Consider the following 20,317-nt stretch of genomic DNA (forward strand, 5'->3'; position numbering starts at 1 on the left):
TATGTACCAACACTTTGTACTTTTACTCAAGTACATTTTGAATTCCGGACTTTTACTTGCAACAGACTATTTCTACATTGAAGTATTGATACTTTTACTTAAATAAAAAATGTTTGTACTTTTTACACTTTAGCTAATGGCAATGGCTAGCAAGGCATACTTTTATTGAGTGGTGCCAACCAAGGGGCAAGGCTTGGATATTTACGATGAGGCCAACACGGAAGCTTATGAATGGCCAGAGTGGCGCTGTTTTACCCTGCGCCGACCTGAAGTGTCAGAAAGAATTTATTTTAGCGCAAGTGAATGGGTTTTTGACAAACTTTAGACTAGATTTTCTTACCGTAATAAAAATTGTCATAAATTCTATATGCTTCCAGTTGCTAGTTTAAAGTCTCCTTTCAATCATCATGATATGCGTTTTGCTAAATTATGGTCCCATTTATTCTAAAATTGACGATAAAGTAGGCTATGCTCCAGGAGGGGCGGGATGATTTGATTGACAACCTACACAACCAATAGCATTCATTCCCCGCCCCCGCTCTTGATTGACAAGCTACCCAACCAATAGCATTTTTGGGGGTGTTTTCCGGTTCGCTGGTCACGTGTCTGGTCTCAACCAATAGCGTTTGAGTTCCGGACGTGGCCAACTGTATATATTAACGATGGAGGAATGCATGTTCCTGAACTATCGGCTTCATTTTCGTTCTGTAGAAAGCAGGGGAGTGGCTTTGTCCATTCTTTTTTACAGTCTATGGTGCCAACCACTCCTACATTTGACCGTGTGTGTGTGTGTCTGTTTGTCCGTCTGTCCATCCGTCCGTCCGTATGTTTGAGCACGGCCTCAACAGCTGCAGCTGATTGCAACACAAGGATGCAACCATTACACTAATTCAAAGGCACCACTCTCTTCACACTGGGTGTGATTTTTAATTCACCGAGTAGATAAAACATTATGGTGGTGTTGGGTAAATAAGACAGTAGTTAGATAATTATTTAGTAATAAGTAAACATGGGGAGCACAGAATACATCAGAATGTTCTCATAGAATTACAGCAGGCTACGATCAGGTCATATTTACCATTTATCTGATCTTCCAGTACGAGGATTGACCACTGATGCTGCTGCTGGAGGACTTCCTGCATTTAGGGGTTCAGATCATAGGTTCCAATATGAATACTTGAATGATAATATCATCAATTTCACCTTCCAAGTAATCAAATTTGTCTCCAGTGTCAAACAAAATGTATTATATATACGCACACGCACAAGCACACGTCTAAAAGTGAATGTTTTGTCAACATCTATTCTTAGCCGAGACGTTGATTTGCTGTTTTTTAAGTGTCTATACATAGACCGTCTATACTATAGACGTTGAAATGACTATATTTGGTCTATATTTAGACGCTTAAAAACAGCATATCAATGTCTAGGCTAAGAATAGACATTGATTGGCTGTTCTTTAGCCTAGATACTGAAAAAAACGTTCAATTTGAGACCAGTTATAACACGGTTTTAGAAGGAGGTCTAATAGCCGACTATGGCTCACTGGGAATATATGGGCACATACTGATGACATTAGGGATCTACATATATGGGCATATACTGATGACATCAGGGATGTACATATATGGGCATAAAAGGGACACAGACAGACTGGTGGACACTATGACTCAGATATAGTGTGAACCTCTAGTACAAAAAAAAAAAAAGTGACTTTACAACAGAACAGAACAAAACAATGACAGAGAGCGAGCATGAAACATACCAATGTCCAGGTGGGCTTCAGCTTCAGCTTCTTGTTTGATAGAACCTGGAGAACTGATCTTCACCTGCAGGCTGGACTCCACACACTGGTCTGGAACAGTGGTGGAAAAAGTATTCAAATTGTTTACTTAGGTAAAAGTAGCTATACTGCAATGTAGACATACTCTGTAAGTAAACATTAGGAATTCAAAATGTACTTGAGTAAAAGTTTAAAAGTATTGGCATCAACATATTCTTAACACATTGAGTGCCAAAAACGGTCCGGACCGTTTTTGAGAAGCTATGCGTTATGTGCCATAAACGGTCCGGACCGTTTTTGGCCCATTTTTAAAAAAATATATTTTTCCCACGTGGGGCGCTCTAACAAAACTTTGGGCTCAACCAAGGAGTCTCTAAGAAGGAGAGGCCGGATGTGGATCCATGTCAAAAATGCTTCCGGTCGGCTGCTCCAATGTTAACTCCTTGACTAAAAGCTTAATATCTCCATTTATTTTTAACGTGGTGGAAATGAGTCGCTTTGGATCGGATCGATCACTCTGCAATGGAGGATCGCGTAGAAATATTATTGTTCCAGGCGTTAGTCGGGACCCTCCGCCGTCTCGCACACAGGCTTTGTTTACATGCACGTCCTCGTCGGGGCTTCTACAGTACGAAAAATATCAACGTAAGTAAATGGAAGATATGCTGGCACTAGATGTACCCTATTCTAATAAACCTCTGGCACACAATATGTTAAGATAGTACAGTATTGTTGATGATGATGATATCCCTACAATGGAACAGAATAAAGGACAGAAAGAGAGAGCAGGAGACCTACTGATGTCCAGGTGTTCTTTTTTAACTTTAACGTCATCTTCAGGTTCCTGTTTGACTTCATTTGTTAGATGAAGGTTGAATGTAAAACAGAGAGAACAGAGAAGGTGTTAATACGTTCACGCTGTTTTCTCTAGAGACCGTTGTCATGAAAATACACCTTTCAGGAGGCCTGAAATTGGGGGGCAATTATCATTTCTCCTTTAGACAGGCTTGATCCCCCCTTTCTTTGCCCCATCCCCTTTTTCCTACTCTGTACATATATTGTTTTATATTTGTGATGATATAGAATTTTGGTGTTATTTTTTTATGTTGATGAATTGGATAACTAGGACCCTAATGGAAACAAGACTGCAAGGACTTTTTTTTAGTGTTATCCTTTTAGACAAAGTGTTTGACTCCCATTCGGTAAAAAAAACCTTGACTTATTTCATCATACTACAGCGTCACACGAAAGCATCAAAAGTAGCAGATCTACAAGCTTGAAACGTGGCACGAAGCGACACGTTTTGAGCTTGTAGATCTTTGTAGATCTTTGTTTACCAGTGAGCCGGTCGGTACCATCCACGTCCACATGAGGCACTGTGAGCCGGTCGGTACCATCCACGTCCACACGAGGTACTGTGAGCCGGTCGGTACCATCCACGTCCACACGAGGCACTGTGAGCCGGTCAGTACCATCCACGTCCACACGAGGCACTGTGAGACGGTCAGTACCATCCACAGCGACACGAGGCACTGTGAGCCGGTCGGTACCATCCACAGCCACACGAGGCACTGTGAGCCGGTCGGTACCATCCACAGCCACACGAGGCACTGTGAGCCGGTCGGTACCATCCACATCCACACGAGGCACTGTGACACATGGTAAATCCATGGCTGAAGCCGAGATCTGCTGAGATAACCAGGTCTCTGTAAAGGAGATCAAACAAAACAAAAATGAATGAAATGACTCAAAACATGTCATTCTTTTCACCTTTAGCCTCATCATGCCCATTCAGAAACAATACGTCTGTAATTGAAAAATCCCCCCCACACTTCCTTGAGTCAATATAGGATGACAGTTCATATGAATGGCTTGTAGTCTCGCTGTTTCATCCAATTGCCTTGTCTTGCCACTTTCAGAAATATTGTTATGTTTATACATTTGAGTGATAAATATCAATGTGTGATACTTACTGATATCCTGCTGGTGTTCAGGTAGCTGTTTAAGGAAAACGGCACTGGTTGGTTCTGGAGGAGAACTGATCTTTACCTCCACACAGCGGTCTGGAATGAAGGGATTAAACAACAAGACGTTGGTATTGAATCAGGAATCAGTCATTTAGCAACTTTATGTTTGCTTTTGGTTACAGCTTATTAAACAAGCGCTTCTGACCAAACCCAATTCCATTGGATCCTCCAAAATGTCAGTCAAACAACCTAACTCCACCTTTGGAGATAGTTGTTTTTTCTATCATTTATTAAAATGACTTTAAAATAAACACTCACCCAACATGAAGTTCTGGACGATCTGGGCTAATCTGACGTGCTCGGGTATATGCCACCTGGAACTCCGTCCCTTCTTCCTTCTGGAACTCCACCGTCCCTTCTTCAATATGGAACGCTCTGGAATGAAGTTAGAATAGATTAGAATAAAGACTCTAATAAAACCCATTAAAACCAGGAACTCAGCCACCAAGGGAGATTGGATTACAGCCGTCGACGAGATAAGACTCTATGGAGAATCTGACCTTCTCTCTTCTCCGGCTGAGAGCTGGAACAAATTATGTGAAGAACTGGAAGAAATGGATGTCTTACTGTTTGATGGGAAATGTAACCAGTGGTGTAAAAAGTACTCAAATGTTTTACTTAGTATAAAACGGATAACTACTGAATGTAAATACAACTACAAACTTAAGATTGAAAGGCAAATGAGGGATACAAATGTAAGACAAGCATGGAAGGGGTTGTATACAGTGGTAGGAATAAAAGAAAAGAAAGAGGTCATCAACACTAGTGACGATCTGTCTTTTGCCAATGAATTAAATACATTTTATGGCAGATTTGATACCTCAGATTTGTCTGTTGAACGTGATTTGTTAAAGGACCAATTTGGCAGTGGTCAATCACTTTAAATAACATAGAAGGAGGTGTGTAGAACCCTCAAAGGAATTAACCCACGCAAAGCACCGGGTCCCGATGGGATAAGGGGTTATGTGCTTAAGGAGTGTAGGGAACAGCTCAGCCCTGTACTGAGACACATGTTCCTTTTATCAGTAGATACGCACTACATTCCAAAAGGAGGTGGCTCACCGTCACGGACACGTTTATGTCCCCTGTCCTCCCAAGTGTCCTCCTCGTCCCCAATGTCCATCTCACCGCTGATTGGCTGCCGTTGTGGGGGTCGATGATCAGCATCCGTCGCCTTGTCATCATCCATGTCAGAGACTGGCATAAAAGAAACAAACAAACAAACAAGCAAAATAAATGTAGAATTATTTATAAAACATCTGTTCGTACAGGGGTCTTCAACGTTTTCAGGCCAAGGACCCCCTAGCTGAGAGAGAGATGAAGCAGGGACCCCCCTCTATATTGTATAAAATTGTGTTTCAGATTAAACCCTTTTTGTTTACTTGGTCTGCTCTTTTTACAACGCCTCGCAGCTCACAACGCCTCGCAGCGCGAGGCGTTGTGAGCTTGTAGATCTGCTATTTTTGGCTAAAGTTCTCCTCAGAATAGGGATGTTAGGGTTCAAGTGGTTAAGGTAAAAAAAATAATCATATCACACAAAGATTTGGCGGACCCCCTGTAGTAACTCTGAGGACCCCCTAGGGGTCCCGGACCCCCTGTTGTAAAGACCCCTGTTGTAAAGCATTCTTTGCTACCAACATAGTCCCAAAATAGTTTACTACATGGTAAATGGTTTAGTAAATGGTGCATTTATATAACGCTTGTATCCAAAGCGCTTTACATAGATTGTGCATTACATTCACCCATTCACACACATTCACACACCGATGGAGGAGGAAACCATGCAAGGCACCAACCTGCTCATCGGGAGCAATTAGGGGTTCAGTGTCTTGCTCAAGGACACTTCGACACCAACTCTAGGGGAGCCCGGGATCGAACTGGGAAACTCACGGTTTCCATCCGGCAGCTCTACCCCTGAGCCACGTTATACGGATAGCCGGACAGGGTGTAAAACATCGTCTCCGCCATGCCTTTCGGCCTGGCAGAGACAATAAGACTGTCTTTTTACCTGGTGGAGGTTTAGGTCGGGCCAGCGGTGAGTATCTTCTGGAGGCCGTCTCTTGATGCAGGACATCTCTCCCTGTGGGTCAATAGGTCAAATGGATGTGTTTTTAAAAGAATATTCAAACGTAATTCTGGGCATTTTTTTTAACAACCCTAAATACCTATCCTGACTTAGGCTACATGTCTAGACGGGCAGAACCCATTTTTATGGGTCACCAGTTTCATTTTTTTTCTCTTACATTTTTATCCCACGATTTTGCACCCAGTGCCAATTGTCTAAGTAATCCTGGGCACTACACTCCCTCTGCCAACCTAGGGAGAGCCCAGAGCCGAGCTCATGCCTCCTTCAATGCATGAGAGGTGAGAGCTAACAAGCCTTCTTATCACCTGATAGGGGTGAGTTTCCCCAGTAGGACATAGCGCGTGGAAGGAACACGTTATTCCAACCAGTTCCTTTCCGCTCCATCAGGCGCCCCGGCTGACCAGGGGGAGACAGTAGAGAGACCAGGATTACTGCATGTTTTTTGTGAGCTTACCTATCCTAGGAGACACGGGGAGAACATGCAAACTCCACACAGAAAGGCCCTTTCACCAACCCCAACTAGGGTATGGGCACTGATGACACGGAGAAGAGACCACGCCCACAGCGCCCCCGGCCGGAATCAAACCCAGGACCCTCTAGCTGTGTGGTGACAGCGCTACCGACTGCTCCACCATGCCCCCATTTCAGACTAATTTTGACAACCCATTTTTATGATATTTCAAAAAGATCTTCAGAAATTAAAAAGAAATGTCAAACATTTATTCAACACAATTTCATGAATTAAAAGACATAATAATATAACATAAATCTAAGTAGTAGTGAAAATAGCAAGGTTGTATTTCGGCTATTTTCACTAGTTTGAGTCCAGGGGGAGTCATCAGATTTCTCTTTTTGGGTTTTTAGCAAATAAGTTTGGGAACCACTGGTTTAAACCTCCAGTAAAACAGTTCATACCTATCCTGTACAACTTCCCTGCAGGTTTATTAAACCTCCAGTAAAAACAGTTCATAGTAAAAACAGTTCATACCTATCCTGTACAACTTCACTACAGGTCTCATCCTTGCATCAATCAGTCCACATCCCTGGTCCATGTTTGTTGATCCAGTAGATCTCTCTATGTCTGTTGATCCAGTAGATCTCTATATGTCTGTTGATTCAGTAGATCTCTCTATGTTTGTTGATCCAGTAGATCTCTCTATGTCTGTTGATCCAGTAGATCTCTCTGTCTGTTGATCCAGTAGATCTCTCTGTCTGTTGATCCAGTAGATCTCTCCCTGTGGTGATCTGTGCACAACAAAAATTACACATACACAGAGTTACATGTATTATATGTGTTACATGTATGTGTTATATATGTTTCATGTATGTGTTACATGTATCTGCTAATGAGTGAAAACTAGCCTTAGACAAAGGCTCGTAGATATTTGTATTTGATCCATTGTAATATTATTTATCTCTACAAGTCGCAGCTCCACCCCCCAGGTTTGCCCTAAAAATCACCAGTAAAGTCCGTATTTCTCCAAACATGTTCAAATTCTAAATATAAGGTGTTTACCCACACTTGCCCCAAATGTTAACTAGGTGTCCGGAGTATGTGTGTAATGTGTTAAGTCCATATTTATCAATAAATAAGTGTTTTAATCCCGTCTGTGGCCGAATGCTGTCCCCCCCCTCGCTTACGTCCTGCTTACATTGAGTGTAATTCCATCTTTCACCAGATGCGCCCCGTCACTACCATCCATTAGGAACTTAATTCTGACAGAATCGGCCAGAGACGGGATTAAAACACTTATTTATTGATAATTATGGACTAATACATTATACAAACACTCCGGACACCTAGTTAACATTAGAAACAAGCGGGTAAACACCTTATATTTCGCATTTGTACATGTTTGGAGAAATACAGGCTTTACTGGTGACATTTCAGGACAAACTGAGGGGGGTGAAGCTAAGACATACATCTTGATCTAAGGCTAATATAAACAACAAACACAAGAGACAGTTTACCTGAAATAACAACAGTAAACTCTATGTCCCTCTTGCAGCGTGTTGTGTTGTATCAAACCGTGTCTCGCGCTGAGATGTGTGACGTATCCGTCTATGACTCCATGGCCCCGCCTCCTTCTCTGTTTTACACCGTTGCCAGATTGTGCAAGAGAAATAAGCAACCGTGTCTGTGAAAATAATAAGCTCAAAAGAAGGGACTATGTTTGAGAACCAGAACCACTGGTTTAAACATTAGGAAACAATTAAGATCAAATTCACAACTATACTTTAGACACAAGCCCATACAAACACAACCCTCCACAACTACCAATATTTACAAGCAACTTCACAGAAAACTAAGCCCCAAAGTTGCTTATAATAAGCGGACATGGCAACGCTGTGCAACGTGCTGCGTCCGTTTCCGGTCTGACTGTGTCACAGTGTTTTTGTTCCGACCTTTAATTCCTCACACCACCACTAGATGGCGCCTCGTGAACGCGTCCAGGCAAAACACTCTGTGTTATGGGCAAGCAGTAGTGGGGAATAGTACTCAAATGTTTTACTTAAGTAAAAGTATCAATACTGCAATGTAGAAATACTCTCTTACAAGCTAAAGTCCGGAATTCTTAATAAACTTGAATAAAAGTACAAAAGTATTGGTATAAACATGTATTAAAAGTAGTTAAGTAAAGTACTCAACTGGCCATAGCGAGCGGACCAGTGGCGCAATGGATAACGCGTCTGCCTACGGAGCAGAAGATTCCAGGTTCGAGTCCTGGCTGGTTCGAAGTTTTCTTTTTTTTTTTCAATTAATTGAGTACAAAGGATGGGAAAAAGCCATACAGTGGTGGAAAAAATACACAAATGTTTTACTTAAGTAAAGGTATCAATACTGCAATGTAGATGTACTCTGTTACAAGTAAAAGGCTGGAATTAAAAATGTACTTGAGTGAAAGTACAAAAGTGAAATGTACTAAAAGTACAAAAAGTAAATGTTTGAAAATAGCAGATCTACAAGCTCGCGACACGTTGTGAGCTTGTAGATCTGCTATTTTCAAATAGCCGAGGTATAACATAAAGTGGTTAATGTATGTTTTATAATGTAATAATTTATATCTGCAAAGTAACTAGTAACTAAAGTTTTCAAATAATTGTGGTGGAGTAAAAGTATAATATTTTCCTCTGAGATGTTGTGAAGTAGAAGTAAAAGTATTGAAATTTGTAAATACTCCAGTAAAGTAAAAAATACCTCAAAATTGTACTGAATTACAGTACTTGAGTAAATATACTTAGTTACGTTACACCACTGGAAGCCATAGTTCTTTCTTAGGGTTTAAATCCTCTTCACAGACAGACCTTTGTATTGAAATGTAGCTCTTTTATTATTTTTTGAAAACTGCTAATAAGGTATTCAATCGTTCAATTCAATACTCTTATTCTGAAGAGATCGTCCACCGGAAGTCTAACATGTATCTGACGTTATGAAAACAACACATAGCTTCCAGTCTACAGGCTTTCTTTCCTCAGCAGCAGAACAACTAGTTATCCTGAACTAAGATTCATAGGATTACAGATTACTCTGAAGTCAATCTGAGAGTAAGAATAAAGTACTTTTATCTTTGAATTACACTGTGTGTGTGTGTGTGTGTGTGTGTGTGTGTGTGTGTGTGTGTGTGTGTGTGTGTGTGTGTGTGTGTGTGTGTGTGTGTGTGTGTGTGTGTGTGTTAACGTTGCTAGCAGCTAGCTGCTGCCTCTATAAATTGCCTTGGTTTCAGGCCAGTGATCATGAATAAAAGTACTCACGTGTTTTACATAAGTACAATTATCAATACTGCAATGTAGAAATACTCTACTTCAAAATGTACCTGAGTAAAATTACAAAAGTATTGCTATCTAAATACACTTAAAGTACCAAAAGTAAAAGTACTCATTCGGCAGAATGTCCTGTTTCAAGTTTTCAAATGTATACGAATAATTTGAAAATAGCAGATCTACAAGCTCACAATATATGTCACATTGTGAGCTTGTAGATCTGCTATTTTCAAACGGCCAAAATATATATATAGGGCTGATGTGGTTTTGTAATAATAATCACAATCTACAAAGTAACTAAAGTTTTCAAATAATTATAATGGAGTAAAAGTACAATTTGTCTCTGAGATGTAGTGGAGTAATACTCCAGTAAAGTAAAAAATACCTCAAAATTGTACTTAAATACAGTACTTGAGTAAATGTACTTAGTTACTTTACACCACTGGTTCAGGCTGAAAGTCAAACAGCTAATGTTACATGTATTGTAAATGTTCTGATATAAATGTCTTGACCTGGATGTTATAAAACAAGTCACTGTGGAACAGTGATTAATGCTTTGTGTTTTAGATACTCTACACGGCACAGGAATGAGACACAGCTTGTTTAGTATCTGAGCAAATAAGCTCTATTTGTTTACCTTTTTTATCGTATTGCTTTATTTATTAATGTTGATAATTGTCTCCGCCAGGCCGAAGGCATTATGTTTTGCACCCTGTCCGTCCCTCCGTCTGTGTGTCCGTCTGTTATCAGCTAATCTCCGGCACCGCTGGCTTGAAAGTGTACACACACACACACACACACACACACACACACACACACACACACACACACACACACACACACACACACACACACACTCTCTGGATGCCAGAGCAGTAGTTATGGGTTGTAGTGATGGGTCGTTCGTGGTCGATTCGTTAATAAGAACTAGTTCATTGCCGTGAACGTGAACGAGCTTGTTCACTTCTGAAACTGTTTCGCTCAGGCTATCGTTCATGCCCCGCCTCCCCTCCCCCCGTACACAGGACTGGAGGGCGGGCTGTACACGTGACGTAATAATAACACTCCCGCGATGGTGTTTTTCACTAGAAAATAGCGCTACTGAACGAGAACGTGAACGAATCATTACCGTGAACGTGAACGAGATCGTTCATTGACTGAAACGTTTTTTTTTTCCCACCACTAATGGGTTGGTCATGATCGATTCGTTCATAAGAATTAGTTCTTTGCCGTGAACATGAACGAACCCGTTCACTTCTTCAAACTGTTAGGTTCACGATTTTGTTCATGTTCACTGAACTAGCCTGGTTCCAGATAGCCTTGCTCCCAGCCTTACTCATCTGCGAAGAGAACAGCCTGGTCATGACCTAAAGCAGAGTGTGACTATAGGGGCAGGACTTCCGTCGTACGTGTTTCCCCCGGAAACAATCTTTTTTGACCAATCACAAGACTTGTTTCATTCGCGGAGAATGTAAACAGATTTGTAAAGCGTCAACGTAATTTCCTGGGGCGGTACTTCTGCCAAATCCTGGTACTTCCGTTTTGGTCTGGTGTTGAAATGTGAACCTAGGATTTATTCGGTACAAAAAGTACCGTCCAATGAGAGTCGGAGGTGGGGGTGGGTCTAACGACAAGCCAATCAGCGAATATCTGCTAAAGCAAGCTGTGCGATGACGTCAGATGTAGGCGGATCCGTGGATCTCTTGTGATTGGTTTAGAGAAATGTGATGCCCCTCCCCCTTGTAATCGAACGTGAACGAATCATTTGAACGGAGCATTGCCGTGAACGAAATCGTTCGTTCGCTGAGATGAACGTTTTTCCCCACCACTACAGAGCAGAACCTCTGCCCCAAATTCAAATAGGCCTTTTAAATAGCGCCACCAGAAGGCCGGTTTTTGCTAAACTCATGTTTTGACATCATTCCTACAGATATTTGTCCAAACATCACGCAAATCGGTAAAGTCCTTTTTATTACAAAGTCCTTCTTCTGTTCCTTCATTCCAGACCAGTGTGTGGAGTCCAGCCTGCAGGTGAACATGAGTTCTCCAGAACCAAACAGCTCCAAGAGACAGAGAAGATTACCCCAACGCTTCCAGGACTTTGAGTTGGGTGAGTGGGTTACTGGGACAGTGGATCTCCTCATGTGAGTGGGTCACTGGGGACAGTGGATCTCCTGTAAGGGTCCCAGGCTGTTACAGGCTGAGGGGGAAACTTCCCAGCATGTTTGACTCCATCACTGCTGTGTGGTTAACAAGTCAGTATGCTGAACATGTAAGGGAAACAAAACAAGACTGCTTGTAACTAAAGCTAACGCTAGCTGCTACATTACAACCTGGTTCTATATCAGTTTGTGTCATAGCCTCATGCAAATATTACATTATTGACTTCCATCACCACTCACCAATTCAGCATTCACACTTCACATACAACATTAGCCGCAAGCAACTCTTAGATTCTATTTTTAATGTATTGAATCTAGAGTTGCAACACCAACCTTTAACAGCCCATACATCCAAACAGAAAAGTCAGATCTGATTGTATTAAACAACGTTAAACTCACCAACATAACGGCTGTTCAGAAAGCTTGGATTATTTATCCTCATTCTATCTGCCAAGTGTTTGTTTCATAATAATCCACCGTAAACATGTTATCAGCTACTTGTCAATATATTCAGTGCAGGTGATTATTTTTCTAAGTGTTGGAGATTGGAAGCGCTCGTTTTCAATAACAGAACGTCCTGCTGCCTCCTGCATCATGTGACATTTATAAACAGGAGGTACGAAGGACCGTTGAGTGATTTACAACGAGCGCTTCTAAACCTTTTTTTGTTTTTGTTGCATTCCTGAGACAATAATTTGATGACTGGCGTACAGATGCTAATGTCTCCGGTAGGAGACTCAAAGTAAAGATGCTAATGCATCCGGTAGGAGACTCAAAGTAAAGATGCTAATGTCTCCGGTAGGAGACTCAAAGGAGACTCTTTGTGTCTCCTGCCGGAGAGACCGCTGGTCATAAAATTATTGGCTTAGGAATGTGACAAAAACTGAAAAATCTCCATGATTTCAATGCTTCACGGGGTGTGTAATTGATAGAAAATACGTTTTTGTTTTGGGTGAACTATCCCTTTTAAAGCCATGATTCTGTTCCTTCATTCCAGACCCAGAGTGTGTGGAGTCCACCAGCCTGCAGGTGAAGATCAGTTTTCCAGAACCAACCAGCACCGTTTCTATTAAACAGGAACCTGAAGATGATGTTAAAGTTGAAGTTAAGGAAGAAAACCTGGACATCAGTAAGTTGCATGATTTCTTTCTTTCTTTTTTTCTAAATCTGTTGTATTATAGCAGTGGTTCTCAACCTTTTCAGGCCGTGAACCCCCAAAAAGAATCATATTTGAACTAGGGACCCCCCACCCTGACAAGCACTTGGAATTGTACAAGTTGAGGCATTACATTGTGTGACTCGATTCCACAGATAAAAAAAATGAAAAAAGCTGATCTACAAGCTCACAACACCTCACAATGCGAGGCATTGTGAGCTTGTAGATTTCACAATTCATGCCTCTTTCTTATATTATTTTACAATTTGGCCCATGTTTGACCAGTTTGTATAGTAGCTTATAGTTTGTTGATTACTTTTGATGCAGTAATGTTTTTTTATTTTATTTTAAGTTTTTAACATGTCATCCATCTCTTTCATCATATTCAAGGGATTTTTCTTTTGGAGAGAAATGAGACAAATCTATCTAATCTATAGCATCAGTGCTATAGATGTTTTACAAGCGACCCTCTCTGGCTTATAGATGTTTTGTTCTAGTGGTTGTTAATAACTAAGCTACACTTGGTCCAGATGACAAGAATATCACTATGATTTAAGTGGAATTTATATATATGCAGTATTTATATTATATGTGTTATTAGTGTCTGGATGTCCTCTGAAACAACACATCCTACTATAATTCTAGTAACCTCTGTCTGTCTGTTTGTAGTGGTAGGTGAAGCTACCCGGTTCTCCTCAGTGGCTGGACCAATTGCTCTGATTTTGCACACAGCCATTGACCATTACCATCTGAACTTAACTGTGAAGCCCGTTTTTCAATTTCATCAAATCTCAGCTTCTTATTAGCGTTTTTGTGTCAAACACTGTCGCCATGGTTACGGGGCTGCCCAGCTATGGGACGAACTGCCTCCCAGGTTGCCAGATCATGATCATCAAAATGCAGTATTATCACGACTGAAATGTCACCATATTGAAATCATTTCTATAAGCCATCATTCCTTATTCTATTCCTTCATTCCAGACCAGTGTGTGGAGTCCAGCCTGCAGGTGAAGATCAGTTCTCCAGAACCAACCAGCACCGTTTCTGTTAAACAGGAACCTGAAGATGAAGCTGGAGCTGAGGTTGAAGTTGAAATTGAAGATTCTTCTTCCTCTTCTTCCTCTTCTTCCTCTTCTTCCTATTCTCCTTCTTCTTCTTCTGAAGAAGAAGACGAGGACGACCACCACCTGGACACCGGTAAGTTTCATGCTCTCTTTTGTTCTCTGCTGTTGTAGGGCTATCATTGTAAATTAAGTGAGGTCTTACTTGATTCAGTGCTTGAACTTGATATCAGTCCACCTCTCGCCTAGAGATGGGTAATATTATCGATTTTTTAACACATTGACTGCCTAGATCGAGATAACTCGATATTAAGAATCCAGCGCTTGACTGCCTAGATCGAGTTAACTCGATATTAGGTCTTTTCATTGGTATAAGGTAGATTGCAATCTTCCACAACCTGTGTATTAATATTAAGCTTCTACGACAAAAGAAAAGTCACATGATCTTAGCAAAACACTACAAATCGGGTGCAGAAGAACACTCTCTGTGGCATTCTAAACAAACAGTGAGCAGAGACGGACAGACAGAGAAAAAGAGCGAGCGAGAGACAGCGACTGAGAGACGGAGAAAGAGCAAGCGATCGTTAGTTAGTTAGGTAAAGTTAGGAGAGGTGCAAGATATATATATATAGGTGAGAGTAAGACGTTTATATAGTATAGTATAGTAGTGCATAGATATATAGGTGAGAGAGTTAGGTGTACATATTTATAGGTGGGAGTTGGGAGTATATTTTTTTCGGCGAGATGAGACGAAGAAAAGGCAAGGGCAAATGCCCTCGGAGGGACCCGACCCAAATAACTATTCTGGAAACTATGAGCTTCACTGCTCCCTCGGGACCACCACCACCACCACCACCACCACCGGGACCACCATCCCGACCTGTGGAGGGACCACCACGACCTGAGAAGCCGTCGGCGGTGGCGTCTTTCACCGCTCCCCCGCGACCACCTTCGCCACTAGCTGGGGGCTCCAAGGAGGTGAAGGCGGCGTGTCTCACTACCCCCGGGGGATCTGTTGACGTGAAGCCATCTCTATCGGTGAAAGATACCTATGTCTTCACGTCAGCAGAACCTCCGCCGCGACCACCACCACCACCACCACCACCGGGACCACCATCCCGACCTGTGGAGGGACCACCACGACCTGAGAAGCCGTCGGCGGTGGCGTCTTTCACCGCTCCCCCGCGACCACCTTCGCCACTAGCTGGGGGCTCCAAGGAGGTGAAGGCGGCGTGTCTCACTACCCCCGGGGGATCTGTTGACGTGAAGCCATCTCTATCGGTGAGAGATACCTATGTCTTCACATCAGCAGAACCTCCGCCGCGACCACCTCCGCCATTGGAGGGATCCGAGGAGACGAAGACTGCTCCCCAGGGATCTGAGGAGACATCGGTGTCTTCGACCGTTCCCCGGCGCAAGCCGCGACGGAGGCCTACGAAGCGACCGCCACCACCTCCCCCACCACCTGCGGAGGTATCTGAGCCTGAGGACACGAACCCACCGGTACCAGACTGGCCAGACATCGATCCCGATCCCGGGCACCGGTTGCGTAGTAGCAGCAGGCCGAGCATCGCGTCGTATCGCCCAGACACTACTGACGGTGAAGAGAGCTCAGATTCCGACTGTTCTGGCTCATGGGAGCCAAGCCCAAGGAAAAAATGTCTGGATCCGTTTACCAGTGGTAAGAATATATATATATATATATATATTTTTTTTTAATCATATTTTACCTTTTGGTTGCAAAATAGCAGATCTACAAGCTCACAACTGGATACTTTCTAGGATATTGCACTCTGGGTCAGCCAGTTATAAAATATCTATTTATTTTATTCTGTATCTATTTATATGCATGTGATTTATTTGATTATGTTGACGATGTAGCCTATGCATTTGCTGACTTGTAGATCTGGGGTTTTTTTGGGGTGGGGGGTGGGGGGGGATAGAGGGAAGAGGTCATGTCATGACGACATGTTTTGATGCTGTTGTGGGTCGACATGAGGCCTTGTAAACAAAGATTTGTGTAGATCTGTTTTTTTTTGGGGGGAGGCATACTTCAAAGGGAAGAGGTCATGTCAAGACAACAAATGCTTTGATGCTGTTGTGGGTCGACATGAGGCCTTGTAAACAAAGATTTGTGTAGATCTGTTTTTTTTGGGGGGGAGGCATACTTCAAAGGGAAGAGGTCATGTCAAGACAACAAATGCTTTGATGCTGTTGTGGGTCGACATGAGGCCTTGTAAACAAAGATTTGTGTAGATCTGTTTTTTTTGGGGGGTAGGCATACTTCAAAGGGAAGAGGTCATGTCACGACAACAAATGTTTTGATGCTGTTGTGGGTCGACATGAGGACATGTCAACAATGACTATCAAATCCCTTTGATGGCTTTACTTTTTGGGGTGGTGGCCAGGTGCACCGAGGCCCCACCATCATAATAAAATTCATCAAAGGTCCCCTTATGTCCACAACATCAACAGTGTTTGATCTTGTTTACTTTCAGACGACGAATATGAGTCTGATGATGCACTGGCGTCGTCATCTCATCATACACAGTCTGCTAGGAACGGTAAGTCTGTTTCAAACATTTTCATTAGACAGTTGGTTTTTATAGATGCCATTTTCTTCATCACGTGTCCATTTGGTTCTTTTTTCTACACATCGTACTGTAATGGTAGCCTTGGCTAACCAGGCTACTGTATTTGGTCATTTAGGGCTAAACTCTGTTTGTGTTTGACACAGTGTCATACATATAATCTGGTCATACAATATAGACAAACACATACAGAGACAGCCCTGGCTAACACCCCACTCTGCAATGATACATGTCATTCATTCTAAGTTCCACAAAGTAATGCACCACCCATGCTGTCAGTGAATATAAATGTATATCTTATTTACCAAACTATTTTATGTTTTACTGTGATTTCAGACATGATGGATGTGGAGGAAACCGGGCCATCGCGTTCAACCGCAGTACCACGTGTCCGCCGTGAAAGAGGTGAGACAGTTTTCACAGCTGTACCACACAGCATGATTTTGACAGTACATTTTGATTCAGTTTTAGTCATAGTCTGTTGAATAAAATTCCATTTAGTTTTAGTCATATTTTCATATAAATCAACACTGCCATACAAACAAAAAAGATGTATTACTGCTAGTTGTAGGAAAGGTAAGACGTGTCTGTTTCGAACATTTTCAGTAGACAGTAGACTGTTGGTTTGTAGATGGCTTTTTCTTCATAATGGTCCATTTGGTTACATTTGTACACATCGTACTGTAATGGTCATTTAGGGCTAAACTCTGTTTTTGTTGACACATAGTGTCATACAGTACATATAATCTGGACATACAATATAGACAAACACATACAGAGCCAGCCCATGTCATTCATGACATGATACATGTCATTCATTCTAAAGTTGCCATGCTGGCAGTGAATATAATTGTATATCTTATTTACCAAACTATTTTATGTTTTACTATGATTTCAGACATGATGGATGTGGAGGAAACGGGGCCATCGCCTTCAACCGCAGTACCACGTGTCGGGCGTAAAAGAGGTGAGACAGTTTTCACAGCTGTACCACACAACATGATTTTGACAGTACATTTTGATTCAGTTTTAGTCATAGTCTGTTGAATAAAATTCCACATAGTGTCATAATCTGGACATACAATATAGATAAACACATACAGAGCCAGCCCTCGCTAAAACCCCACTCTGCAATGATAAATGTCACAAAATCATGTACCACAACAACATGATTTTGACAGTACATTTTGATTCAGTTTTAGTCATAGTCTGTTGAATAAAATTCCATTTAGTTTTAGTCATATTTTCATATAAATCAACACTGCCACACAAACAAAAAATATGTATTTTATGGTAATTGTGTATTTCTGTAATTCACAGGACATGGTGGGAGGCCGTCAGCTGTAGAGCCTGTGTGGAAGGACACAGATTGGGAACCTAGGGAGGACATCCCTTTCACCGCTAGTCCGGGTCCTAGAAATGCTGCGGCGGAGCTACATTCCACCATGCCTGTAGACTTTCTTTCGCTTTTCCTGACTGATGAGCTGCTAGGGATGATAGTAGAGCAAACCAACCACTATGCTGACGTGTTCATCCAGGCCAGGAGTGAAGAAGAAGTGGCGCAGCATCCACAAAGCAGGGTGAAGGACTGGAAAGCGGTTTCAGTGGGGGAGCTGAAAAACTTTTTGGCCCTGTTGTTCCTCACTGGCCTTGTTCGAAAGCCTGTACTAGAGCACTATTGGTCGACCGATGACCCTGTACTCACTCCGTTCTTCGGCAAAAAGATGCCACGCAACAGGTTCCAGATCATATGGAGGTTTTTACATTTCACAAACAATGAGGCTGACGCTGCCGCTCACGCCGCCGCCGTTGCCGCCGCCGAAGCTGCTGGTGAGGTTGCTGTTCTCGACAGGCTTTGTAAAATCAACCCGGTCTTGCTGTACCTAACAGACAAATTCAAGGAGATGTTTGTTCCAGGTCGTAACATCAGCATCGATGAGGGGATGCTTCTGTGGAGGGAACGCCTAGCCTTCAGAGTGTACAACCCAATGAAGCCCACCAAGTATGGAATAAAGTCCTACATTCTGTGCGATTCTGGAACGGGGTACTGCTACAGCATGAAGCCATATTCTGGACAGTACTCTTCCCTACCAGACACAGTCATCTTTCTGTTGCAGGGTCTTACAGGGTACGGGTTTTCGTTGTTTATGGACAACTATTATAACTCTGTGAAGCTGTATGAACTCCTCCTTGAGAAGAACACCCATGCCTGTGGTACCATGAGGCTAAAAAGAGGAGAACCACAAGCCATGAGGGATGTGACGAAGTCCAGCCTGAAAGTGGGAGAACGTAAGATGATTCACAATGGCAAAGTGATGTTATTGGCCTGGCGAGACAAACGCATCGTTCGACTGATCACAACCCAGCACAAGGATGAGATGGGCACCCAGATGGTGAGGCAGAAAAAACGCAGCGACAAAGTGCCACAGGAGAAGCCAGTTTGTGTCCTTGAATACAACAAGAGTATGAATGCAGTTGACCGACTAGACCAAAACCTAAGCTACTATCCCTTCATCAGGAAGACAGCCAAGTGGAGCAGCAAGTTTGTGGTCTATTTATTCCAAATCGCAATGTACAACGCATTCGTACTCCACAAGACAAGGAATCCAGGTGGCGACTGTAAATGCATGTATGACTTCATCCTCAGTGTTGTCAAGTCTTGGACCGCTGTGAGATATGCCCCTGTGGAAGCAGATTATACCCCCCCACAAGATGTCCCAGCAGACCCGCCTGTCGCCCCCCCGGCCGCCTGTCAGCAGCAACCTCACCAGCAGCAGCCTCGCCAGCAGCCTCATCCTGCCCGCCCCTGCCGTCCCCCGCCGTCTCCGCCCCCCCCTGCCCCCCCCCTGCGTCCTTATGCACCAAGAAGTCGCGAACTTTGTGACCGATTGAGTGGCGATATGAGAGTCCATGAGCTTGTCAATTGTCCCCCCACCGCCAAAAACAAGCACCCAACGAAATGGTGCAGAGTTTGTATCAGGAGGGGAGAGCGGAGTGAGACAAGGTTTCAGTGCAAAAGCTGTTTGGTACCCCTCCATGTTATTGGATGCTACCTTGATTACCATACTAAGGAGAAGTATTATTGAATCATTTTGATTGTATTTGTTTGTTTTAGCCATCTCTGCCTTATATCGATTATGCTAAAATGCACTTTTGTTTTATTTTCATTTTGTATTTATTTTGACTTTGATTTATGATTTATTATGCTCTGAGCCAGCCAACAGTTGGCAGTGAATGTGCTGCTAATGTTTCTCACTGCCCCGAGGGATCTGAGTACGTGATGCCATCTTTGTCGGTGAAAGACATCTATGCCATCACGTCCTCAGAACCCTCACGGGGACCACCTCCGCCCTGAGCGATCTGAGGAGACATTGATGTGCTGGCCAGCAAAACACACAATGATGATATATTGTATTTTTTGTATGTTGTACTCCATTTTGTATATAACTTTGAAAGGTACTTGTACTTGAGTCATTTTGTACTCTATTTTGTATATAACTTTGAAAGGTACTTGTACTTGAAAACTTGAAAAAGTTGTACTTGAAAATGTGAAAGCTATATAAAGTGTTCAAATGTGTCTGCCTGAGTCGTTTCAAACTTTTTCTGTAGACTGTTGGTTTTATATCATAGATATACAATTGCAAACTAGCAGGTCTTGTGTGCACAAATGGAACCAGTGAAATCAGTAT

At 42.5% G+C, this 20,317-nt stretch overlaps 1 protein-coding gene and 1 long non-coding RNA gene across 2 annotated transcripts; one reads left to right on the top strand and one right to left on the bottom strand.

The window, feature by feature from the left end:
• Positions 1-1,078: 1,078 nt before the first annotated feature.
• On the bottom strand, positions 1,079-2,622 carry LOC311058313. Its single transcript, XR_014602046.1, has 3 exons — positions 2,582-2,622; positions 1,766-1,855; positions 1,079-1,136 (listed from the first exon to the last, which is right to left on the bottom strand). It is a non-coding gene; the product is annotated as an uncharacterized lncRNA (long non-coding RNA).
• A 12,228-nt stretch (positions 2,623-14,850) lies between these two features.
• LOC311058694 (piggyBac transposable element-derived protein 4-like) lies at positions 14,851-19,830 on the top strand (the record flags this gene model as incomplete). The annotated part of the gene is made up of 5 exons (XM_084076158.1): positions 14,851-15,718; positions 16,536-16,601; positions 16,965-17,033; positions 17,527-17,595; positions 17,949-19,830. 5 exons carry the CDS (start codon positions 14,851-14,853, stop codon positions 19,712-19,714), a joined length of 2,838 nt encoding a protein of 945 aa, XP_083932284.1. The 3' UTR covers positions 19,715-19,830.
• Positions 19,831-20,317: the final 487 nt, after the last annotated feature.

The sequence above is a fragment of the Gymnoscopelus microlampas genome (assembly GCF_963454915.1).
Source record: "Gymnoscopelus microlampas genome assembly, chromosome: 13".
Lineage (NCBI taxonomy): Eukaryota > Metazoa > Chordata > Actinopteri > Myctophiformes > Myctophidae > Gymnoscopelus > Gymnoscopelus microlampas.